A 23,796-nucleotide genomic window follows, 5' to 3' on the forward strand; every position below is an offset into this window, starting at 1 on the left:
GGCTTACTGGTGCTCTTCCATGCCGTCCCTAGGAGGGCTGCGTCACCTGAATGGGTTGAGTCACTGACTTGATCTTCCTATCCGGGTTGGCGCCCCCCTCGAGTTCGTGCCATGTGGAAGATCTTTGTGGGCTATACTCGGCCTTGTCTCAGGGTAGTAAGTTGGTGGTTTGAAGATATCCCTCTAGTGGTGTAGGGGCTGTGCTTTGGCAAAGTGGGTGGGGTTATATCCTGCCTGGTTGGCCCTGTCCGGGGGTATCGTCGGACGGGGCCACGGTGTCTCCCAACCCCTCCTGTTTCAGCTTCCAGTATTTATGCTGCAATAGTTTGTCGGGGGGCTAGGATCAGTCTGTTATATCTGGAGTATTTATCCTGTCTTATCCAGTCCTGTGTGATTTTAAATTTGTTCCCTCTAATTCTCTCTGTCTCTCTCTTTCTTTCTCTTCTCTCGGAGAACCTGAGCCCTAAGATCATGCCTCAGGTCTACCTGGCCTGATGACTCCTTGCTGTCCCCAGTCCACCTGGTCGTGCTGCTGCTTCAGTTTCAACTGTTCTGCCTGCGGCTATGGAACCATGACCTGTTCACTGGACGTGCTACCTTGTTCCGGACATGCTGTTTTCGACTCTCTCTCTCTCTACCGGACATACTGTCTCTAACTCTGAATGATTGGCTGTGAAAAGCCAACTAACATTTACTCCTGAGGTGTTGACCTGTTGCACCCTCTACAACCACTGCGATTATTATTATTATTTGACCCTGCTGGTCATCTGTGAACATTTGAACATCTTGGCCATGTACTGTTCTAATCTCTACCCGGCACAGCCAGAAGAGGACTGGCCACCCCTCAGAGCCTGGTTCCTCTCTAGGTTTCTTTCTAGGTTCCTGCCTTTCTAGGGAGTTTTTGCTAGCCACCGTGCTTCTAAATCTGCATTGCTTACTGTTTGGGGTTTTAGGCTGGGTTTCTGTATAGCACTTTGTGACAGGCTGATGTAAAAAGGGCTTTATAAATACATTTGATTTGAAATTCGATTGATGTCAGAGCAAAAACCAAGCCACGGGGTCGAAGGAATTGTCCAAAGAGCTCCGAGACAGGATTGTGCCGAGGCACAGATCTGGGGAAGGGTACCAAAACATTTTGGCAGCATTGAAGGTCCCCAATAACACAGTGGCCTCCATCATTCTTAAATGGAAGAAGTTTGGAACCATCAAGACTCTTCCTAGAGCTGGCCGCCCCGGCCAAACTGAGCAATCGGTGGAGAAGGGCCTTGGTCGGGGAGGTGACCAAGAACCCGATGGTCACTCTGACAGAGCTTCAGAGTTCCTCTGTGGAGATGGGAGAACCTTCCAGAAGGACAATCATCTCTGCAGTACTCCACCAATCCGGCCTTTATGGTAGTGGCCAGATGGAAACCACTTCTCAATAAAAGGCATATGACAGCCCGCTTGGAGTTTGCCAAAAGGCACCTAAAGGACTCTCAGACCATGAGAAACAAAATACTCTGGGCTGATGAAACCAAGATTGAACTATTTTTCCTGAATGCCAAGCGTCACGTCTGGAGGAAACCTGGCACCATCCCTACTGTGGAGCATGTTGGTGGCAGCATCATGCTGTGGGGATGTTTTTCAACAGCAGGGACTGGGAGACTAGTCAGGATCGAGGGAAAGATGAAAACTTGCTTGATGAAAACCTGCTCCAGAGTGCTCAGTAACTCAGACTGGGGCAAAGGTTCAGCTTCCAACAGGACAACAACCCTAAGCACACAGCCAAGACAACACAGGAGTGGCTTCAGGACAAGTCTCTGAATGTCCTTGAGTGGCCCAGATTTGAACCCGATCGAACATCTCTGGAGAGACCTGAAAATAGCTGTGCAGCGACGCTCCCCATCCAACCTGACAGCACTTGAGAGGATCTGCAAAGAAGAATGGGAGAAACTCCCCAAATACAGGTGTGCCAAGATTGTAGCATCATACCAAAGACTCAAGGCTGTAATTGCTGCCAAAGGTGCTTCAACAAAGTACTGAGTAAAGGTTCTGAATACTTATGTAAATGTGATATTTCAACAAAAAAAAACAGTTTTTGCTTTGTCGTTATGGGATATTGTGTATAGATTGATGAGGGGGAAAAAAACAGAATAAGGCGGTAATGTAACAAAGTGTGGAAAAAGTCAAGGGGTCTGAATACCTTCTGAATGCACTGTACATCCACAAATAATGGTTAATTGACCACAAAATCAACATTTTGCAATGGCCATCTCAGTCTCCGGACATGAACCCCATTTGGAAACCTGTGGTTTGAATTGAAGAGGGCAGTCCATAAGCGCAGACCGAAGAATATAAAGGATCTGGAAAGATTCTGTATGGAGGAATGGTCAAGATCTCTCCCAATGTGCTCTCCAATCTCATAAAACATTATAGAAAAATCCTCAGTGCCATTATCCTCACAAGGGAAGGGTACACAAGGTATTGAAAACAGCGGTGCCAATCATTTTGACACCTATCTTTTTTTTTAAATTACTTTTATTTAAACTTTTTTGTATTACTTTTTCTTTTAGCAATTGTGCATGTATAAACAAATATAATTTTTTATTTTCTTTTTGCACACAATATAGCTCAGTTTTTGTATTATTTATACCGTCTTTTTTGCTCATCTATATCAAGGGTGCAAATCATTTTGGATGTGACTGTATATTCCACTGAAATCACAGTATGATTGAAGTAAATTATTTAATCATTAAAGAGTTAAACAATTGTATAATCCCGTGGATTTTGATGGTGTCTAAAGCTACCAAAATCCTGAGTGAAGATACAGCCCACATTTCTCTACAGCACTCTATGATTTTGGCGCTATTAAATAAGTAACTTCAGACACCATCAAAACCCACTAGTTGAAGCCATTTCCACAGTAAGCACTGTCAACTAGCCCCTCAAAATAGTCAGCCTACATTGTCAAGTAAAGGAACAGAAAGTGCAAATATTCTACTCTATATGACATATTGTGCAATGTCAACTAAATCAATAAACAATCAAATAAATAAAATCATAAATGCCTTATAACATTCTGTAGGAATGGATAGAAATGTATTAAGAAAGGTCAAATGTCAAGTGCGGTGTGACGCCGTGGGTCAGTGGGTCTCTAGGGCGTCCTGAGGTTTCTGTACTGGAGCAGGTAGAGAGATCCAAGGCCACTGAGGACAGTGAACAGGCACGTGATGATTCCTCCCCTCCAGGTCTGCCACTGTGTGGACCCCACCTAATACACACACACACACACACACACACACACACACACACACACACACACACACACACACACACACACACAAACAGAACATCAGGTGTGAATGAATGACAGATTGTATTAGGAATCTCTATGAAGGAGTACATCAAGCAATCAAATGTATAAAGGCCTTTTTACATCAGCAGTTGTCTCAAAGTCCTTTAACAGTATCCTGGCCCAGTATGACACATTCTCTTTCTTTTTGATTGTTATCCCTCTGTTAACCTATTGTTCTCTTTCTCCCCTCCTACCCCATTGAACTTACACACCTTTCCCTTGGAGAACATGCTGTTCACCTCATCCCCAATCACCCTCAGCTGGCCCCTACAATGCTCAGAGGATTCCTCTACAGGACACAGTCTGTGGAGTCGAATGGGCTGTCCTATTGCTCTTATCACACTGGCCCTCTTCACTGGTTCAAACATGAATAGAAGAGGAAGAACACTTTTATCCATATCTCACAATATATGAAAATCTAGAATTGTTTGGGTATTACCTATCATAAATGTTAACACAGAATTGAGTAATTACACTACTAAATGGACATGACTAAATTGTCATATCACATAAATAGAAATGCAATAATATATGCACGAACTGTTTAGGTTGGGAAGCATGCGGCCGCCCTAAAGGCATCAGCATGCTTCAGTTCGGCAGTGCTCGCATACTTTAAAAGACCTTCGTTTGAAAAATGACAAAAAAAATCGGAAATAGTACTGTTAGTCCATTTTGAGACGCCACCGGCAGTATACACTTCCTCAAAATAGTCAGAATTCATCTATGATAACTCAAGAAATCTGTCATACATTTTGACGTTTTTGCAGAGGAGATCTAATCTAAAGTCGTCTGCATGCTTCCCAGCCGAAACAGGTCCTGCATATATTAAGACGTAGGTTTGTGACGTTTTTGTTGGTTTTGGATTTAGGTGAGGATTTTTTCCGCTCTTCGGGCACACAAAATGTTTTCTAGAGGCAAGCCAAAGTTCAGAGCCGAAGTCTACATTCCTTCGTCGCACACAAAATTAATGACAGATTTCTTGAGATAATTTAGATTCATTCGGACTATTTCTCAAAATGGACAAACAGCACTATTGCCGCTTTTTTCTCGTATTTCAAGCGAATTTTAAGGGAGTATGCAAGTACACTCCTTCGATTCAGCTAGCCGAGTTCGCCTAGGTGCTAGCCCAACTGGAGCATGCTGACGCCATTAGTCGAGCAATTTTACATCTAACTAAGATGTTTGGTGCAGTATTTCGCAATGATAAAAAAAAAAAAATGAATGCCAACTAATACTTTATTGAAGAATCCCTACAGCTGTTGACCAATCACGTACACTTCAGCTGCCGAATTTAGGCTGGTCTTGAGCAAAAATGTAGTGTGCCCGACCACCCGAAAAAAACTTTACCGAAGTCCAAACTGACAAAAACAAAATTGCATCATAATATATGCATGAACTCTTCCAAAATGTTTCGGCTGGGAGGCATGCGGACCCTTGCCTATACTAATAGAATACAGGCAGTCTATGCCGCATTATAAACAGATTACACGGTTCATAGACATTATTATAATTTCCGACTCCTAGCACTCAACCAAACAAAAAATGCAAGGCTGGTTGGAATATGATCCTTATTAATTAACAGTGCACCCGCTGTTTTCTGAGCAAGTAACTCTGCTTAAAAGTAATAAGGACTGGCACACTGACAATAAATAGGTATACTGCTAGCTGGTTAACTGACAAACATACAGTAATCTACACAGTTAAACAATCTCCATGACCAATCGACAAGCCAATGTAGGTAAGACAGACCTACTGTGTGGGATCAATGTTTTGTCTTCTGAATGAAGACGCAGGATTATAAAAGGCTCACACACCCTCAATGGAGGACAAATCAACCTTTTAACTTTTATTTAATCTCATTGAAATGTAAAGTGTACCCCTGATGTTTGACACCCACCTGCCTCCCCTGTTTTCAGTGCAGGTGTGTGGGTAAAGGCACAGATATAGGTCTGAGTGGCGGCATCACGGGAGGAGCAGTTAGGCCCTATGTCTTTCTGCAGGACCACCTGATGTGAAATGGCCATAGGTTGGTGCTGCTGCCGAATGCTGCTGTGCTGGTTCCTTTCCATCGCACTTTCCCTCTGGGCCCTAAACACTACAGGCCAAGGTTATAATAGACAATGGAAAGTAATCAAACCATGAAAAAAACGAATTAGTCAAATGAAATAATGTACCTTTTTGAGATACAACAACTGATCTGAAACTAACATATTTTCTCTCTCTTTCCTGTTGCACTTGTGTTCTGATGCTTCCTGATGAACGATGATAACTTACCCATGATAGGTTCAGTGTCAGGGCCTGGGATGGAGTGAGGACTCTGGGCTAGGGCAGTCAGGTGTGTGCCAACATCACAGAGCAAGGACCTCGACTGATATCTGGCACCTCCGTCCCAAACCTGCCACGGGTGCAAAACATTGGACTGGGATGGTGATGTCCCAATGATGTTGGTCTCCAGGTCCTTTGACCTCTGGTCATCTGAGACTCCAGAGTGATGATCTGCAATGTCTGTCCTACGGAGGTCTCTACCCAGATCTATCCCAATGCTGTCTGCTTTGGGGTGGACTGTCCGAAGTTGGTCCATTCTGAGCTGCTTACAATCATTTCTAAAGTGAGTGTCTTCTCTTAGGGCCTCTGCCCTGTAGCTTAGGTGGCCCAACTTCTCTGTGCTAATGTTGTCTCTCACAGAAATGCCAGTCCTGATGTCTGTCCTGTCACTTTGGCAGTTGTCTATTTGGACTGTTTTGGTGTTTTTCCTTCTCTCTGTGCTGAGAATGTTGTCTTTGCTGAAGTTGTCTGGCTGTAGTGCTCTACGGTATTCTTCTATGGTAGTGTTCCCTGTTCTGTGGCTGCCTATACCAGGGCTCTTGGTTTGACCTGCCATTGGAAGCACTGTTACAACTGGTGTCTCAGGAGACAGCTGTCCAGGAGACTAAAGGGAATAATGTCTGTATGAGGGCAGGCCATTTTTGTTTATGACACATTTTTAGCAATAGTGGGCCAACCCCTTCTTATTAATTTCCATGGCTTGTGTTTGAACAGAGGACTAGTGTTTCCCATCAAACATTTTCGTAGGCAACCAGATAAATAAACATGTTCATTTCATGTGCTACAGGTGAAATTTACCTTCAACCGGTGGCAATGGTCCTTTTCAGTTTTCAGCACAGCTTCCCTCCACACATGTTGTGGCGTTTTATCTATCTGGAAACTCATAAGTGAAAGGCGGTCGGCGTATGCTATGTTCCTGAAGGTTCAGACCCTACATAGCGTCATTCCTAGACCTTCTTGTTTGCCTGCTATTTTGTGTTTTTATCCTATTGATTGTGCTTCATTAGAACGTTGGTTTAGAATCCTATTTGAGGTCATAATTCAAAACGAAAACCTTTATTGTGATGCCCATAGAGAAGCCACCAAACATCAGATAGACCTAAATAACCTCTGGCATAGTCTGTAAAGCAATATGTAGCCTATAATAAAGTCTAAATTAGCTCTAATGAAAGTGTAGTCACACATTATTTTATTTTTTTATCCCAGCCCCTGTCCCCACCATAGGCGGAAATGACGGGGGGGACACGACCCCCCCATCTTGGGAAAAATATGATTTGTCCCCCCCAATATATCGCTGTAAACATAACTACGTAATTTCAATAATATTAATAATACGCAATGAAAGCACTTGTGCTGATTATAGACACTTAATACCCCGTTTTTAAGTTTCAAAAGATTGCGACCTCCCCCCGCCCTTTGCCTCACGATGGTTTGATCCACTGCCATTTCTTTAGCTGGCAAGGTAATAGAGGGTTCGTATCTACTGTCCGAAAGGCACATGTACGTAACTGACGTGAGGTTAATCCAGTCAATCCATAGCAGGTCCATAGCAATGTTATTTATTTATTTTTATGTTGGCAGGGTTCACACACTAGCTGAATTTGCAGAGCTAGCGCGCAAACTAAAGCAAACATTAACTATCAAGCTAGCTAGTACCTATTCCATTTATGTGGCGTCGTCAAAGATGGAATCTTTGCTATCGTCAGTTTATTCCAAGATCAGCATGCAGCTGTAGTGCTTCAAAGTCCCTGTGATAAGGTTAGCGATAAACTGAAGTCCAAACTGAACAGAACTACACTCTCTTATACCATTGTCTTAAATATATTTAATGGTCTCGTTGCAAAAGCTAAATTGTCGCTAGTGAACTTTTTTGTATTTTTTTTCACCTTTATTTAACCAGGTAGCAAAGGTTATAGCAAACACCACAGAAACGGAATTGGTGCTCGCTAGCTTTGCAAATGCAGCTATTGTTGGAAGCCAGCCAATATGAAACAAACTATATTCAAATTACGAAAGGTTGCAGCATATGTTGTGTAAATGTGTGTGTGTGCAGCTAGGCCAGCCAGCCAGAAAAATGTCAGAAAAAAGTAAAAAGACGGACATCGGACTATTTTTCAGTACACCAAAACGCAAAGTAAGAACTCTAGTAGCCTAATATCTCAAAGGCTAGTTGATAAAATGTTCATAAGAAAGAAATGAAATGCTAATGGAAATGTTTCACAATGATGTCATTAGGCAGAGCAGGCAACAGATGGCACACAGACAGCAGAGCTGGGGACAGATATGCAGGGACAGACTGGCAGAGACAGGGAGTCTCAGGTAAGTTTGTTGAGTCTTTGTTTGGCAACATTATGAAAGGTTCTCAATTCTTTTGACTTGTAAAATAGGGACATAATTGGAAAATGCCATGGATACCCCCACTCTCAACTTAAACTGGTGACTAAACTAAGATTTGTTTAAGGCAATGGTATTGCTGTTGTGATTGATTGTGTAGTTTTGGGTACCGGTAGTTAGGAGTACGGCAAACACCTTATTTCTTTTCTAGGAGACAGACTGTGAGTCAGTGAGGGTGGTGAAAGGGAAAGAGCCAGGGAGAGAGACTTCAGAGGACAGTGTCACAGCCACGGCAGGACCAGGTGTCACCCTTGTTGCCAGCAGCACCAGTATAGGGGACAGTGGCACAGCATTGTCCAGTTACCTCAGTGATGGCACAAAACCATATTAGCCACACCCACAATTTATAGAACCGCAAACTCTTGCCAACAGAGTGTTGACGTTTCAAGAGAGATGGTTTCGCGATTTCCTCTGGCTACATTATAATCCATCAATAAAAGGAGTGTTGTGTTTTCACTGTAGCCAAGGGTTTTCAAGCCAGCCATCTTTTGGCCAAAGAGCAGATGCTGCCTTCATTAGTGCAGGATTTAGGAACTGGAGAAAAGCCATTGAAAAACTCACAGCACATCAAAACTGCCAAACCCACCGCCACTTTGTAATTGTAACAGCACACCAGCTAAATCCAATCAGTGTCCAGTTATCCAGCGCGTGGGGTAAACAGCAGGACGATGCAAGGCATTGCTTGATGAAAATTCTTAGTTCGGTGCGGCATGTAGTAAGACAGGGACAAGCCTTTAGAGGCCACACGGATGACAGTGGGAATTTATACCAGCTTTCGAAACTTAGGGCAGAAGAGGATGATCCCATTTTACTGAAGTGGTTAACAGAGCGTACCACAATGTACACAGGCCCCAAAGCACAGAATGAAATTCTGAACATCATGGCCAATACAGTCATTCGAGGCATTGCAGCTGAGATTAGGTCTCTTCCGATTGTACAATTTTCATTCATTGTTGATGGTACTCAAGATGTCTCTGGTGCTGAACAGGAGAATGTCTGTCTGCGTTATGTTGACCATGACCTTGTCCCTCATGAGGAGTTTATTGGGCTATACAGGGTGTCGAAGACAACAGGCGAGGGCATTGCGAAGGTGGCAACTGATGTGTTGTTGAGGCTCAATTTGCCCATGTCTGGCTTACGTGGGCAGAGTTACGATGGTGCCTCAAACATGGCAGGAAAATACACAGGTGCACAGGCAATTGTGAGGAGGCAGCAGCCATTAGCCCCCTATGTCCATTGTGGAGCACACTGTGTAAATCTGATTACACAGGCTGGCTGCTCAGCCTCCCCACTGATCCGGAATTCCCTTTCCTGGGTCCATCAGTTAGGTGTCCTCTATGGCCAGTCAGGAAAGTTTAAGAGCATGTTTGAATCAATTGCCACGTCCAAAGATATAAATCTGACCACCCTGAAACCCCTATGTCCAACAAGGTGGACTGTGCGGAATACTGCTATTAGAGCTGTGCTAGGGCAGTATGAGAGGGTACTAAGCAGCCTAGAGGAGATGGCAAAATCTGCATCCAAGACACCTTCAACTGCCAGTGGCTTATTCGAGCACTTCAGCAAAGGCAAGACTGTGTTGGGCCTCACACTTGCCTCTGCTGTTCTTGGGAGAGCTTGAATGTCTAAACATTTCACTGCAGAAGAAAACTCAGACTGTCTCTGGTATGCAGGCTGCAGTCGAGTGTGTGCGGTCATCTCTTAGGGGCACGAGAAATGATGGAAGCTACCTTGCACTGTATGAGAAAGCAACAACATTGATTGACTCTATTGAATCCATTGAGACGCACTCAAGACGATTTGCTGGCAAAGCAGTGGATCACTATAGGGCAGAAATTTTTAAAGTGTTGGATGGTGTGGAGGTTCAGTTTGGCGACTGTTTTGACCAGGACAGTCTAAACGTCCTGCAAAAGTTGGAAAGAGCGCTTCTCACGAGGGAGTTGGATGAGTCTCTAGATCAGTACCCAGAACTGAACATAGATTCTCTTTCAGTGCAGATCCCTCTCTTTCACAACAAATACCCCTCTAGCAGCAGTGGAGAGGCAGCAGAGGTCCTCAGGAGGCTTCCAGTGGAGGTGCGGGGGTTGTTTGACCAAGTTGAGGTGCTGATCAGAATTTTGTTTGTGGTGCCAGTGTCTTCATGTGAGGCTGAGAGGAGTTTCAGTGTACTCCGCAGGTTAAAGACTTGGCTACGGGCTAGCATGGGCCAAGAGAGACTGACAGGCTGGACAGTCTCAAGAGGGAAAATATCTGCCAGCAATTTGTTGGATCCATTGAAACCCACAAACATATGTTTGGTTCTTTTGCTCAGTAGTGTGTATAGCAGTGGTTCTCAACCTTTTTTGGGTACTGGAACCCCTGCAAATTTTGAGGCAAGGTTTTGAGCGGTCCTCAGGGACCTCCACTCTATATTATATGTAAACTTACTGGAAACCTTGTGGTACTGACTACATTCATTACACTTTTTTATTTCACGGACCCCTTGCAATTAGTCCATGGACCCCTGTTTGAGAACCCCTGGTGTAATTGATATTTGTTCTTTTGTTTAGTAGTTTTCAGTACACTTACAAATTATTTATTTCATGTTATTTAAAATTGCGTACTTTGTGCGACATACTTGTCCATAGCTGCTGTTTGAAGAGTTGAGACACTGACTGAAGGATATTTTGTTTGATTTATTTGGGTTTTTCATTGAAGTAAGTTATTTTTCTTTTAGAACTGTACTTATTTTAAGCTTTTTGTTCTTGTAAAGATATTGTAGTAGATTCAGGCCAGTGGCACATATTTAATGACTATATAAATGTATCAGAAAAAGTCAAATTAAAAGGTCAATTCAATACAGAGACCAACTTTGTGATGGTTCTCAATGGAGATTCTTTTAGATGTGATCACACCATGTTCATTGTATTTATGAAAACTACACCCATACAGTGTACAGTACCATTGCCACCTACTGGCCTTTCTTGATATTGCTGGTTGTAAGTACAAATACCTGCATACATACTGGACTGGTAAGGAGCACTGCTATAACTATTATTAGTAGTAGAATTATAATGATTTAAACATTTGAACAAGTTGGGAAAACCCTTCAGTTAACTACTGTACCTATCAATTATCCAGTTGTAGGAATTATGGTTCCTCAATATACATTTAACATTTAACATATTACAACGTAGGCTATGTGTTACAGCACTACTTTTGGTGTCCCCCTCAGGAATTGCTCTTGAGAAAATTTAATGTAATTGTCCCCTCCAAGGTTGATATCAGATTTTCGCCCCTGGTCCCCACAGGAGGTATTTTGCCTTTTGGTAGGCCATCATTGTAAATAAGAATTTGTTCTTAACTGACTTGCCTAGTTAAATAAAGGTTAAATAAAATAAATAAATAAAATAGTGAATAATAGCCTAGGCTACTCCTTAGTTATTGAACAGATATGCCCTATTCAATCTCTATTTTCCCCAATGTTATTAGTGTTTTCTAATAATGAAATGGGTTGATGCTTCAAGTTGACCAAATTAATGTAAACTAAATGAATGAATGGATGAATGAATATCCTTTATACATTACTCAGAAGTAGTTCTGCTGCGTTCATAACCAAGTGGGAAGGTGCTGTGAAGTCACCAGTCGGATGCATTCACATGCTTTTAACTAGTTGAGAAATGCTAATTGGCTAATGGCCAACAAGCTGCATCAGCCATAAACAAAAGGTAGGTTACAGCTATCATGCTTGTAAACAAGTGTTAGTGTTAAAAAAATATATATTAATAGATTGCTTTTTATAAATAATATTTTGTTATTAGCGAAAAGGCTGTTATCAAGGTAATTTCCTTAGTAGGTCATTTATTTAGTAGGTGAGGTCATAGGTCAGCATGTCGGTGAGTCTGAGCCAGGGATAATAGATGAGTTTCCCACTAATAGCCTAATTACGAGTTGGATGGGAGTTCTTGTGGATTTTTCCCAGTCCTATATGGTAAATACCACTTTCCCAATTGGTTATGAATGCAGCATTACTTGGGCATCTATGACAACTGCAACTTTAAGAAGTAGGAAATAAGAGTAAATGTCACAATCTTCTCCAGAGGTGGAGCTTGCCTAGAAAAGTTTCCTCAACTGACCTCTCAAAGACATGTTGAATAAAATAAAATAAATGTTTAATGTACTTTACCGTAAATCTGAACGCACTATCAGGGCTTTAAACAGTTCATGTAGCCTAATTGCACTTTAGTGTGGATATGTCTCACATTCCTATCGCCAAACGGACCAATTTTTTATTTAACCAGGCAAGTCAGTTAAGAACAAATTCTAATTTACAATGACGGCCTACACCGGGCCAATTGTGCGCCGCCCTATGGGACTCCCAATCACGGCCGGTTGTGATACAGTTTGGATTCGAACCAGGGTGTCTGTAGTGACGCCTCAAGCACAGTGCCTTAGACCGCTGCGCCACTCTGGAGCCAAGCACACAGACAACCAGTAAAGTAGGTTAAAATATAATTTTATTCAACATTCCTGCTTGTAGAGGTCGCGAGAGCAAACTTTCCTTATTCCAACGCTCATTTCTGCGCGACGTATCTTCGGGTTTCCAGGTAGGCTAAGGGTGGGGCATAAACTACTATTATCAATTGCAGCTTTCGACTTTACACTTCCTGTTTCACTGTACGCTGGATACGAACACATCACACAATGGCGACCAATGAATGGAAGAAAAGATGCGAGACAGAGTGGAATATCAAAGGCATTTCGATGCCCGATGGAGTGGATTGGAAGTTCGTCTACGAAGCAAAGCCGTTCGGTCGAAATTTGTTGAGGAATCCTGCGCCTCACGGTAGCTACGTCACAATATGTCGAATTGTATTGAAAGTGTTGTATGTTTACTGCAGCTGTCGTGTTAGGTTTCACTGGAATAAAAAGTATAGTAAGTAGTAAAGCTTGATCTGGCATAGTACCTTAGTCTATGTTCGATATGTAGGAGGCAAGGGTTGCCTAAGGGGGCAAGGGTTTTGAATAACTAAATGGTAAAAATTCAGGAACACTACGACCTAGAGAAAATAGTGTAGTGTTTGAACATCAATCGTTTGTTTGCTTTTATTCAAGACCGGGTTGGACTACTAGAGGGTAGGTCAGTGGTATTCAAACTTCTTCAGCCGGGACACCATTCTTTTCTGCAATAATGGCTCGCGACCGCTCCAAAGCTAATGACACTATTTTCAAATGGGTGAATTGTCGATTTTTACATCAACAAATAGCCTTAAATTCTTTGCATTTTCATCTCTTATCAAAATGAAAATAAACCAATAAATACATTTACTAGGGAAATTGTGTTTTTAAAAGTATTTCTCAAAAACGTTTGTATATTGGCCCATACAATAATATGTACTCTTAATCTTTTGTTAAATTTTTTGAAATATCTGTGTAAATGTTGACTCACGACCCCGACTTTGAATACCACTGCTGTAGGTTAAAGTCCTTTGTTGTTATATTGACTCTGTCTTCCTCCTTCCCCACCCAGGTGTGAGTCAGGACTCCCCTCCTCCCGAGCGTGAACTGACAGAGTTTCCTCCAGAAGGACCTCCTCGCTCTGAACCAGAGGGTACATAGTTACAGTATACAAGAAGAAAATGTTGACTATTATTTCCATTTATAAGACCATAAAGCAATAGAGGTGTAGGCCTAATTGATTTTTAACATTAAGAGAAATTCCTTTCATGATTCATATCTTTCAATCTATAGGTGACTATACTGGCTGGACCACCAGCAGAGAGGACCTTGGTTATGATGCCAGCGGCGTACCACCAGGGGTCACCATCTGTTACCTGCCTAACTACAGGTGACATGAGCGACAACCAACTGTCACCTTTGTTCAAATGAGCTACCCCTCTTTACCTTGTCACAAGCCTCACTATCAGTCAAGCTAGTCGTATAACCACTCCCTCTAAAGGCACATTTCCTGGACCCAGATTAATGGAATATGTCTAAAATGTTCTACTTCATATTCATCATCTCCAGCACCACCCTAACATCAACACATGTGAAATGGTGTGTTTGTATGTTTTGTAGTAAAAAATAGAGGAAGATAAGTGTTTCAATGTCATCATCAAGCAATTAGTAGGCAATGCCTACTCATAATTATTTAGAATAACACTATGTACACTGATTATGTAATTGGAAACACTTATCTTCCTCTATATTTTTTACTACAAAACATAGAAATGTGCAATTTCATACATGTTGGGGTGGTGCTGGAGATGATGATAATGAAGTTGAATTGTGACATTTCTCTAAGCCTTGTGACATTTCTCTAAGCCTTCCCTGAATTTAAAACATTCTCATTGGAGATTCTTCATTGAAAGTGCTTTTTGTCCAAGACTAGTCTTAATCTGGGTGTGGCCGGTAAACCAGACCAAATGCTTTAAGTCTTATCAGAGACGGTGGTAGATAGTTCAGTATCTATCTCTGACTGGTGCTGTGTTTGTGTTCTCAGCTGGTTTACCTTGGAGCAGAGAGTGAACCTAAAGGCTGAGGGAATATGGGACGAGCTGCTGGATGGTTTCCAACCTGACATTGTCATCAAAGACTGGTGGGTTTCAACCTGACAGCCTAAGCATGCATTCATGACTCATGGTACATTACGATGAGTCTATGTCAACATCACAACCTGGGACTCAATCGCTTGAAGTCAGATAGCAATAGGCAATTGCAATACCAGCGGTCTCCAATAATGTTGCAATCAGTGTAGAGTTTCACTACCTCTATCCAGAACCACAACATTATGCAACAAACACTGCTTTAGATTGACCCTCCTTGTATTCATATTTTGTTTTTTAAAACATAGGAACTGTTTTGACCTTTGACCACTGTAGGTATGAGGAGAGCCAACTGCACGAGTCCATCTACCAACTGCGGGTGAGGTTGCTGGGAACAGATGGACAGACGGTCATCTCCGAATACACCATGAGCCCTACTGAGGAGCTTAGTGAATACTCCCACAGCTGGAAAGAGGTGGGGCCTAGACATGTTTTGTTATGAGTTTGTATTATACATATTAGCTTGAAAGACTGATTGTGTTTGATCATTTTATATACTTATTTGTGCAGTAAGTCATTTTCTGTCTATGTAGGTGTCCCATGTGTTCTCAGGCTACGGGCCTGGGGTGAGGTATGTCCACTTCCTCCATAGACTGAAGAACAAGTTCATGGTGGAGTTCTTCCCCACCCTGGTCACAGGAAGTACTGTCGTTGTCAAGCCAAGCAAATCCAGCCAATAGAAAACCTTCTAAAGGACCACAATGGACACTTTGGAAGTGATCTCCACAATGGACTATGCGTCCAATGTCCATATTGTCAGTCATTGGTAGTGGAAATGTAGATCATATTCTACATTACAAAGCACTTTTGAAAATAAAATAAAGAAACCATCTTCAATGAAAAACTTTGATATTCTTGTTGAGAACCAAGCATTTGGAGTACACATCATTCGACATCTTTCAGTCTGCTATTTACAAATAGATCTACAAGAGAAGTGATGACAATCATCATACCGCTGTGTTATATAACCCTAATAGGCTCAAATGCAACTAGAAATGTGTAGACTAATATTCCATTTAAGTAGGATATAAACATGTAGACCTAACTTTAAGGAGGGCTGAACGAAGGTCTGCTATCAATCCAAATATTTTTTTCCTGAATATATATATATATATATATATACTTAAATGCAAGTATTTTTTTCTGAAATTAAATGTAAGTTCTCTAGTACTTCATATTTGTTATAAGTAGCCTAGCCTACTTAATGTTAAACTTAATACTTTGATTCAGAGGGGTTGGGTTAAATGCGGAAAGACACGTTTCAGTTGAATGCATTCAGTTGTACAACTGACCAGGTAACCCCGTTCTCTTTAATTTGCTTCTTTAAACAGGCCTACTTTTGTACTTAATTTTTTTTTTTTTTTTTCATAGGCCTTCTATATATGCCGCATTCACGTGCTAGTCGGATCTAAACTCGGAATGTCCGACTTGCTAACTGGTTGAACGCGGTACGTGTACAACCAGAACCAGTAAGGAATTCGGAAATATGCAAGTTCCAACTAGCACGTGAACGTGGCAATATTCTCTGCTATAAAGAGACGGGTTCGTTGTAGGACCAATGATCGTGTCGGTTTCGCGGTTGCGCAGTTTACGCTGTGTGTGATCACCCGCATGGATTCCAGCATCAGTAGGGGATTGTGAGTAAACGGGAACGTGCGTCTGTGAGTCCACCTGTTTGGGAAGAAGAGGACAGTTTTACTGGGAACTTGTTCTGATTGTTTCGACGCAATGTCAGCATTACGGCGAAACGTGCCATAGGTGACGAGGTAAGAATTAATGGTTAGAATAAATGACAGGTGGACGCAAATACTTGATCATAGTTGATCGTTCTACTTTTCTCGCTTATTCACAGTATATTTGTTTTAACATTGTGCGTGTGTACAGATTGTTTCATGTAAATAATTTAATGTAAATCAGCTATTATTTTTGATAAACTGTTCAGCAGATCAACTAGTGCGCATCTCTCTGTTGATTCTCGTCGCTGCGCAGCCTACGTTCATTCTAGGCAATTGTAATTGTCATGACTGGAAATGTACAATGCTTGAGCATGTTTAATGTAATGCAGGTGTTCATGTTATCCATGCTGTTTGAATTTATATAGAATATAACGTTTCAATATCAGACATCATGTCAACCCACAGAACATAGTAGCTTACTAAATTGTTGGCTACATTTCCCATTTACATCTTACACTTTCAGTTTTATTCAATGGAATACAAAGTATCTTATTCGCATAGGCCATGTTTATTAGCCTATTATAAGTGAGTAATGTCCGTGATTTGAACCTAATTTCCAACTTTATCGCCTAAATTGTATTCTGTTGCGTCCTATTTATAGACAGTCAGTCGTTAAAATCTGTTGTAAGACAACAACAAAAAAGTTTTAGGATGGTGTTAGTTTTTCACAATCGCGTACAATCGCGTATAGCAGAACAGAAATGATCAAATGTTTAAATACATTAATAATGTATTAATAATGTAAAATACTAATAATCATTTTCTTCGCTTTGTACCTGACTTGCATATCTTAGACCACTCTTTGCTAAATGATAAACTGATACAAATGTGTATCAGTGAATACAAAATTCACTGTTAAGGGTTTTGTTCACCGAATATTATCACATTGTTTTCATCAGAAGATAAATGTGTGCAATTGTGTTCACTTTTTTCGGCAAACAGTAAATACTACTGCACAAAATTCTAAATCACCCCATCAGTGTCATACCATGTACAATATAGGGAAATATCTAGGCAATGGCGACTCTAATTTAATGTGTTTGCTTTAAAAATATATATATATTGCAGAGAGGTAGAAAATGTAGTTGGGTTACTTTCAAGTAACTCTGGGTTACTTATAAGTAATCTCCAACATTGTGACCTTTCATTTTAGAGCTTTGCATTAGTGTGGGTTGTGGCCTATACAATCATATCAATTGTGTTCCTTCATTTTTTTCACCTTTCCTTATTTCTACAGTGGATTGTGTTTCTGTACGCCAATGTAAAGTCTACAAAACTATGAGAAAAAACCCTATGTATTGATTACATGGATTTGGATTATACCAGTGAATGAATCTTGCACACAATGTGCTTTTGCCCATAATTCTGAACCTTTGGATAGTTGCACTTTCAATTTTGATCATCATGATTTTGTGACAGCAAAGAATATGCATTGATCTACTTGGATATTTTCTGTTTTGTTTGCTTGGACCCGAGAGATAAGTATGGTTGCATTGCTCTTTTTGCAGGCAGTCATGTTCTTTTGATGAATGTATTTGCAATTCTGAGTGTATAATATAGTTTTGATTAATGAATTTGTTGTGAGAAGCCAACTACATTTTTTTTTTAAAGCATTTACTGTTTTGCGAAAGGCCACGGAGTTCTGTGGCTTGTGGACTCTGTTTTGTCATTTTAATTTTTTTATTTCACCTTTATTTAACCAGGTAGGCTAGTTGAGAACAAGTTCTCATTTGCAACTGCGACCTGGCCAAGATAAAGCATAGCAATTCGACACATACAACAACACAGAGTTACACATGGAATAAACAAAACATACAGTCAATAATACAGTAGAAAAATAAGTCTATATACAATGTGAGCAAATGAGGTGAGATAAGGGAGGTAAAAAGGCAAAAAAAAAGGCCATGGTGGCGAGGTAAATACAATATAGCAAGTAAAACACTGGAATGGTAGATTTGCAGTGGAAGAATGTGCAAAGTAAAAATAGAAATAATGGGGTGCAAAGGAACAAAATACATAAATAAATACAGTAGGGGAAGAGGTAGTTGTTTGGGCTCGACATTGTTCCGAAAAATGTTTGTACACGTTTGATTAAAACTGTAAGACACAGCCTCGCTAGGAGTAAAATCGACTCATAAAAGTTTCTCAGCTGGTAATCACGACAGTTTGATGTACCGCAAAGGAAAGATAGTGATGACGCTTATTGACGTTTTTGCAAATTGTGGGGAATAACCAATCACGATGAGGCATCGCCAGCTGTGAACTAATAGCGCGCTTCAAACAACCACAGTGAATGTGACTGTACATCAAATGTTGTAATGGTAAAGCGTCTGATATAATTTCCGGCTGACATATACTGTATGTTGGTATGCATAACCCCCTTTTCTTATATATATATATCTATATATATATATTTACAAATTCTGATGTTTTGAATAATGTGATATTGCACTGAATCATACAAAGCTTGTTAAAAGTGGAATTTTGTTAATATTACCGTTATATCAACCAACCCGTTCAGCAACTCTAAATCACTTTTGTCACAGTAGGCATCAAGTCACTTGTGATAATGTTACATAAAACGTTTGAAAACATTAGTCACGACCATTTATGGGTATGTTCAATGATTTATATATACACTAGATTACATATAGGAGGCGCTGTGTAGAAGCCACCATGTCGCCATCTTGGCACTTTCCCACCATTGTAAAAAATATTTTGAATGCTATTGAAATGCATTTATCAGTGGTGTGTATTCATGAATGCCAAGGCTTCCCCCAAAAATTGACCAAGAAAAAATGCAATAATAATAATAACACATATTTGTTTCTGTGTTTCATAATTTCCCTTCATGTCACAAGAGGCTGAATGTATCTCACAGGAGAAAGCATCTGAGCGAGTGAAACAGCACCCCTCTGTCTCTCTACGTGTAGGCCATCTATCTGATGCTGTCTGGACCAAACCACTATGACATTGTTGCCGCCCATAGCATTGAAGGCAAGGGAAGCCAGCGAGCATCTGGCCTCTCTTGACAACAAAAAGTATACAAAATGTGTCAATCAGCGTTGAGCGAAACTGAGCAAGCTCAACTGTGAATGGTCCAGGCGCACCAAAAAAAAGTGAAAACGTGATTGTGGAGGCGAGGTCATCTGTTGCAGCACTCCATCACTCTCCTTCTTGGTCAAATAGCCCTTACACAGCCTGGAGGTGTGTTTTGGCTCATTGTCCTGTTGAAAAACAAATGATAGTCCCACCAGATGGGATGGCATATCGCTGCAGAATGCTGTGGTAACCATACTGGTTAAGTGTCCCTTGAATTCCAAATAAATCACTAACAGTGTCACCAGCAAAGCACCATCACACCTCCTCCTCCATGCTTCACGGTGGGAACCACACATGCAGAGATCATCCATTCACCTACTCTGCGTCTCACAAATACACAGCAGATGGATCCAAAAATCTCAAATTTGGACTCATCAGACCGGTCAAATGTCCATTGCTCGTGTTTCTTGGCCCAAGTAAATCTCTTCTTATTATTGGTTTCCTTTAGCAGTCGTTTTTTTTCAGCAATTCAACCATGAAGGCCTGATTCACGCAGTCTCCTCTGAACAGTTGATGTTGAGATGTGTCTGTTACTTGAACTCTGTGAAGGATTTATTTTGGCTGCAATCTGAGGTGCAGTTAACTCTAATTAACTTATCCTCTGCAGCAGAGGTAACTGCGTCTTCTTTTCCTAAGGCGGTCCTCATGAGAGCCAGTTTCATCATAGCGCTTGATGGTTTTTGCGACTGCACTTGAAGAAACTGTCAAAGTTCTAGAAATTTTCCGAATTGACTGACCTTCATGTGTTAAAGTAATGATGGACTGTCGTTTCTCTTTGCTTATTTGAGCTGTTCTTACCATAATATGGACTTGGTCTTTTACCAAATAGGGCTATCTTCTGTATACCACCTCTAACTTGTCACAACACAACTGATTGGCTCAAACACATTTCGAAGGAAATAAATTCCACAAATTAACTTTTAACAAGGCATACCGGTTAATTGAAATGCATTCCAGGTGACTACCTCATGAAGCTGGTTGAGAGAATGCTAAGAGTGTGCAAAGCTGTCATCAAGGCAAAGGGTGGCTACTTTGAAGAATCTCAAATATTTAACACTTTGTTGGTTACTACATGATTCCAAATGTGTTATTTCATAGTTTTAATGTCTTCACTATTATTCTACAATGTAGAAAATAGTGAAAATAAAGAAAAACCCTTGAATGAGTAGGTGTGTCCAAACTTTTGACTGGTACTGTATATACACTGAACAAAAATATAAGTGTTGGTCCCATGTTTCATGAGCTGAAATAAAATATCCCAAAAATTTTCCATACACACAAAAAACGTATTTCTCTCAAATTTTGTGCACAAATTTGTTTACATCCCTGTTAGTGAGGATTTTATCCTTTGTCAAGAGGAGTATTTCTGTCTGTAATAAAATCATTTTGTGGGGAAAAAAATATTCTGATTGGCTGGGCCTGGCTCTACAGTGGGTGGACCTGACTCCCAAGTGGGTGGGCCCATTCCCTCCCAGAAATCCCTAGATTAGGGCCTAATTGATTTATTTAAATTGACTGATTTCCTTATGAACTGTAATTCAGCAAAATCTTAGACATTTTTGCATTTATATCTTTGTTCAGTATATATAAAAAACATTTTCCTTGAAGTGTAATTTTGATAGATTACTAATGTTACTTAAATGTCACTGAAGCTAAGCAGGGTTGGTCCTGGTCGGTCCCTGGTTGGGAGACCTGATGCTGGAAATAGTGTTGGAGGGCCAGTATGAGACACTCTTTCCTCTGGTCCCCCAAAAAACATCCCAATACCCCAGGGCAGTGATTGGGGACATTGCCCTGTGCAGGGTGCCGTCTTTTGATTGGGACGCTAAATGGGTGTCATGACTCTCTGTGGTCACTAAAGATCCCATGGCACTTATCGTAAGAGTTGGGGTGTTAAACCCAGTGTCCTGGCTAAATTCCCAATCTGGCCAGCTTCCAACTTGATTCCCCTGGTCAGTCTGTCATGGAAAGTGCAGGTGTTCTTAATGTTTTGTATATGTGACCCTCTTTCTTCAGGCAGCTTTTTTATGACTAACTAGGCTAGTACTGATAGAGAGATAAGACCTGGGTTCTATCAGGTGGGGCCTATACTGTATATAGGTGAGGCAATAGTCGACAAAGGGGGTGTATATGGTAGCATGTAGGCCTACAGGACACTGTATGTGTATTACCATGAGTCAGTATGCCCATGGATGATACAGGGTAAAATATACCATAAGAATGTATGTGTACCGTGTATAGAATAATGCGGTGACTCCACCTAATAACCATAAACACTTCATAGATTATTACTAGCTTATTAAGAAACTATAATACATACTGTAATGACCTCCCAGGATCGTTATAATACTATGAAACACCCACAGAAACTATGATACACCCACACAATGGAATACAATTACCTTTTTCCTCCACGTTAGTGGAATTCAATAAAACAAAAGATAATGGTCAAAAATAGATAAAAATGTAAAGGTAAAAAATTTAAGGACATAGCAATTATCACAAAGGACACACAAGAGGACAACATAATAATCCTGGACCTAATTAAACCCTGAGATGAATTGTTAACAGGAAAAATATTACAACTTAAAAATGTGCAAATTATTTGAATAAGACAAATAAATAATCACCGGTATTGCAATTGTTCAGTCGTGGCTAAAGGTTTTGAGAATGACACAAATATTAATTTCCACAAAGTTTGCTGCTTCAGTGTCTTTAGATATTTTTGTCAGATGTTACTATGGAATACTGAAGTATAATTACAAGAATTTCATAAGTGTCAAAGGCTTGTATTGACAATTACATGAAGTTGATGCAAAGAGTCAATATTTGCAGTGTTGACCCTTCTTTTTCAAGACCTCTGCAATCCGCCCTGGCATGCTGTCAATTCACTTCTGGGCCACATCCTGACTGATGGCAGCCCATTCTTGCATAATCAATGCTTGGAGTTTGTCAGAATTTGTGGGTTTTTGTTTGTCCACCCGCCACTTGAGGATTGACCACAAGTTCTCAATGGGGTTAAGGTCTGGGGAGTTTCCTGGCCATGGACCCAAAATATTGATGTTTTGTTCCCCGAGCCACTTAGTTATCACTTTTGCCTTATGGCAAGGTGCTCCATCATGCTGGAAAAGGCATTGTTCGTCACCAAACTGTTCCTGGGTGGTTGGGAGAAGTTGCTCTCGGAGGATGTGTTGGTACCATTCTTTTTTCATGGCTGTGTTCTTAGGCAAAATTGTGAGTGAGCCCACTCCCTTTTCTGAGAAGTAACCCCACACATGAATGGTCTCAGGATGCTTTACTGTTGGCATGACACAGGACTGATGGTAGCGCTCACCTTGTCTTCTCCGGGCAATCTTTTTTCCGGATGCCCCAAACAATCGGAAAGGGGATTCATCAGAGAAAATGACTTTACCCCAGTCCTCAGCAGTCCAATCCCTGTACCTTTTGCAGAATATCAGTCTGTCCCTGATGTTTTTCCTGGAGAGAAGTGGCTTCTTCGCTGCCCTTCTTGACACCAGGCCATCCTCCAAAAGTCTTCGCCTCACTCTGCGTGCAGATGCATTCACACCTGCCTGCTGCCATTCATGAGCAAGCTCTGTACTGGTGGTGCCCCGATCCCGCAGCTGAATCAACTTTAGGAGACGTCAGATTCACTGACACAATGTCCTTTTGTGGCAGGGCTTAAATGCAGTGGAAATGTTTTTTGGGGATTCAGTTCATTTGCATTTTTAATTGCACTTTGCAATTAATTGCAATTCATCTGATCACTCTTCATAACATTCTGGAGTATATGCAAATTGCCATCATACAAACTGAGGCAGCACTTTGTGAAAATTAATATTTGTGTCATTCTCAAAACTTTTGGCCACGACTGTACAACCATATATAAAATATGGATCAAACCTTGTAGACAGGTGCATAACTACGGGAAGTAGTTTGGGGGTTGGTGTGCTGCAACTTTCTTTGTCGCCTGGGGCGAGGGGGGGGGTAATGTTTTGTCCACAGGATTTTTTTGTGTGCCAGTGCTGCAGTCTGTCCACTAATACAGGACTATTAAAGGCCCAGTGTGAACATTTTGTGAACATTTCCATTTTTTTGTTATATACATTTTTTAAATATTCCGATCTTTCAGGGAGTGCTTTCCCAACCTAGAACCCTGGAAAGCTGAAGCTAGTTTGAAACTGGTACAATAACGTTATACACTACATGACCAAAATTATGTGGGCACCTGCTTGTCGAACATCTCATTCCAAAATCAGGGGCAATAATATGGAGTTGGTTCCCCCTTTGCTGCTAAAACAGCCTTCACTCATCTGGGAAG

General features: G+C 41.0%; 1 protein-coding gene and 1 long non-coding RNA gene across 2 annotated transcripts; one reads left to right on the forward strand and one right to left on the reverse strand.

Annotated features, from left to right (window-relative positions):
- Positions 1-2,569: 2,569 nt before the first annotated feature.
- Positions 2,570-4,667, reverse strand: LOC120056478. Its single transcript, XR_005477801.1, has 3 exons — positions 4,570-4,667; positions 3,547-3,689; positions 2,570-3,250 (listed from the first exon to the last, which is right to left on the reverse strand). It is a non-coding gene; the product is annotated as an uncharacterized LOC120056478 (long non-coding RNA).
- Positions 4,668-12,682: 8,015 nt separating this feature from the next.
- On the forward strand, positions 12,683-15,475 carry nccrp1 (P1, F-box associated domain containing). The gene is made up of 6 exons (XM_039004649.1): positions 12,683-12,878; positions 13,563-13,643; positions 13,784-13,880; positions 14,535-14,630; positions 14,914-15,052; positions 15,171-15,475. The coding sequence occupies exons 1-6, from the start codon at positions 12,737-12,739 to the stop codon at positions 15,315-15,317; spliced, it is 702 nt and encodes a 233-aa protein (XP_038860577.1). The 5' UTR covers positions 12,683-12,736; the 3' UTR covers positions 15,318-15,475.
- Positions 15,476-23,796: the final 8,321 nt, after the last annotated feature.

Source organism: Salvelinus namaycush, chromosome 12, assembly GCF_016432855.1.
Source record: "Salvelinus namaycush isolate Seneca chromosome 12, SaNama_1.0, whole genome shotgun sequence".
NCBI classification, from domain to species: domain Eukaryota; kingdom Metazoa; phylum Chordata; class Actinopteri; order Salmoniformes; family Salmonidae; genus Salvelinus; species Salvelinus namaycush.

Coding starts and splice junctions, on each gene's coding strand:
- nccrp1 (XM_039004649.1), top strand. CDS start 12,737: ATGGCGACCAATGAATGGAAGAAAAGATGCGAGACAGAGTGGAATATC. Junction 13,881..14,534: donor TGTTACCTGCCTAACTACAG/GTGACATGAGCG, acceptor TTGTGTTCTCAG/CTGGTTTACCTTGGAGCAGA. Junction 14,631..14,913: donor GACATTGTCATCAAAGACTG/GTGGGTTTCAAC, acceptor TGACCACTGTAG/GTATGAGGAGAGCCAACTGC.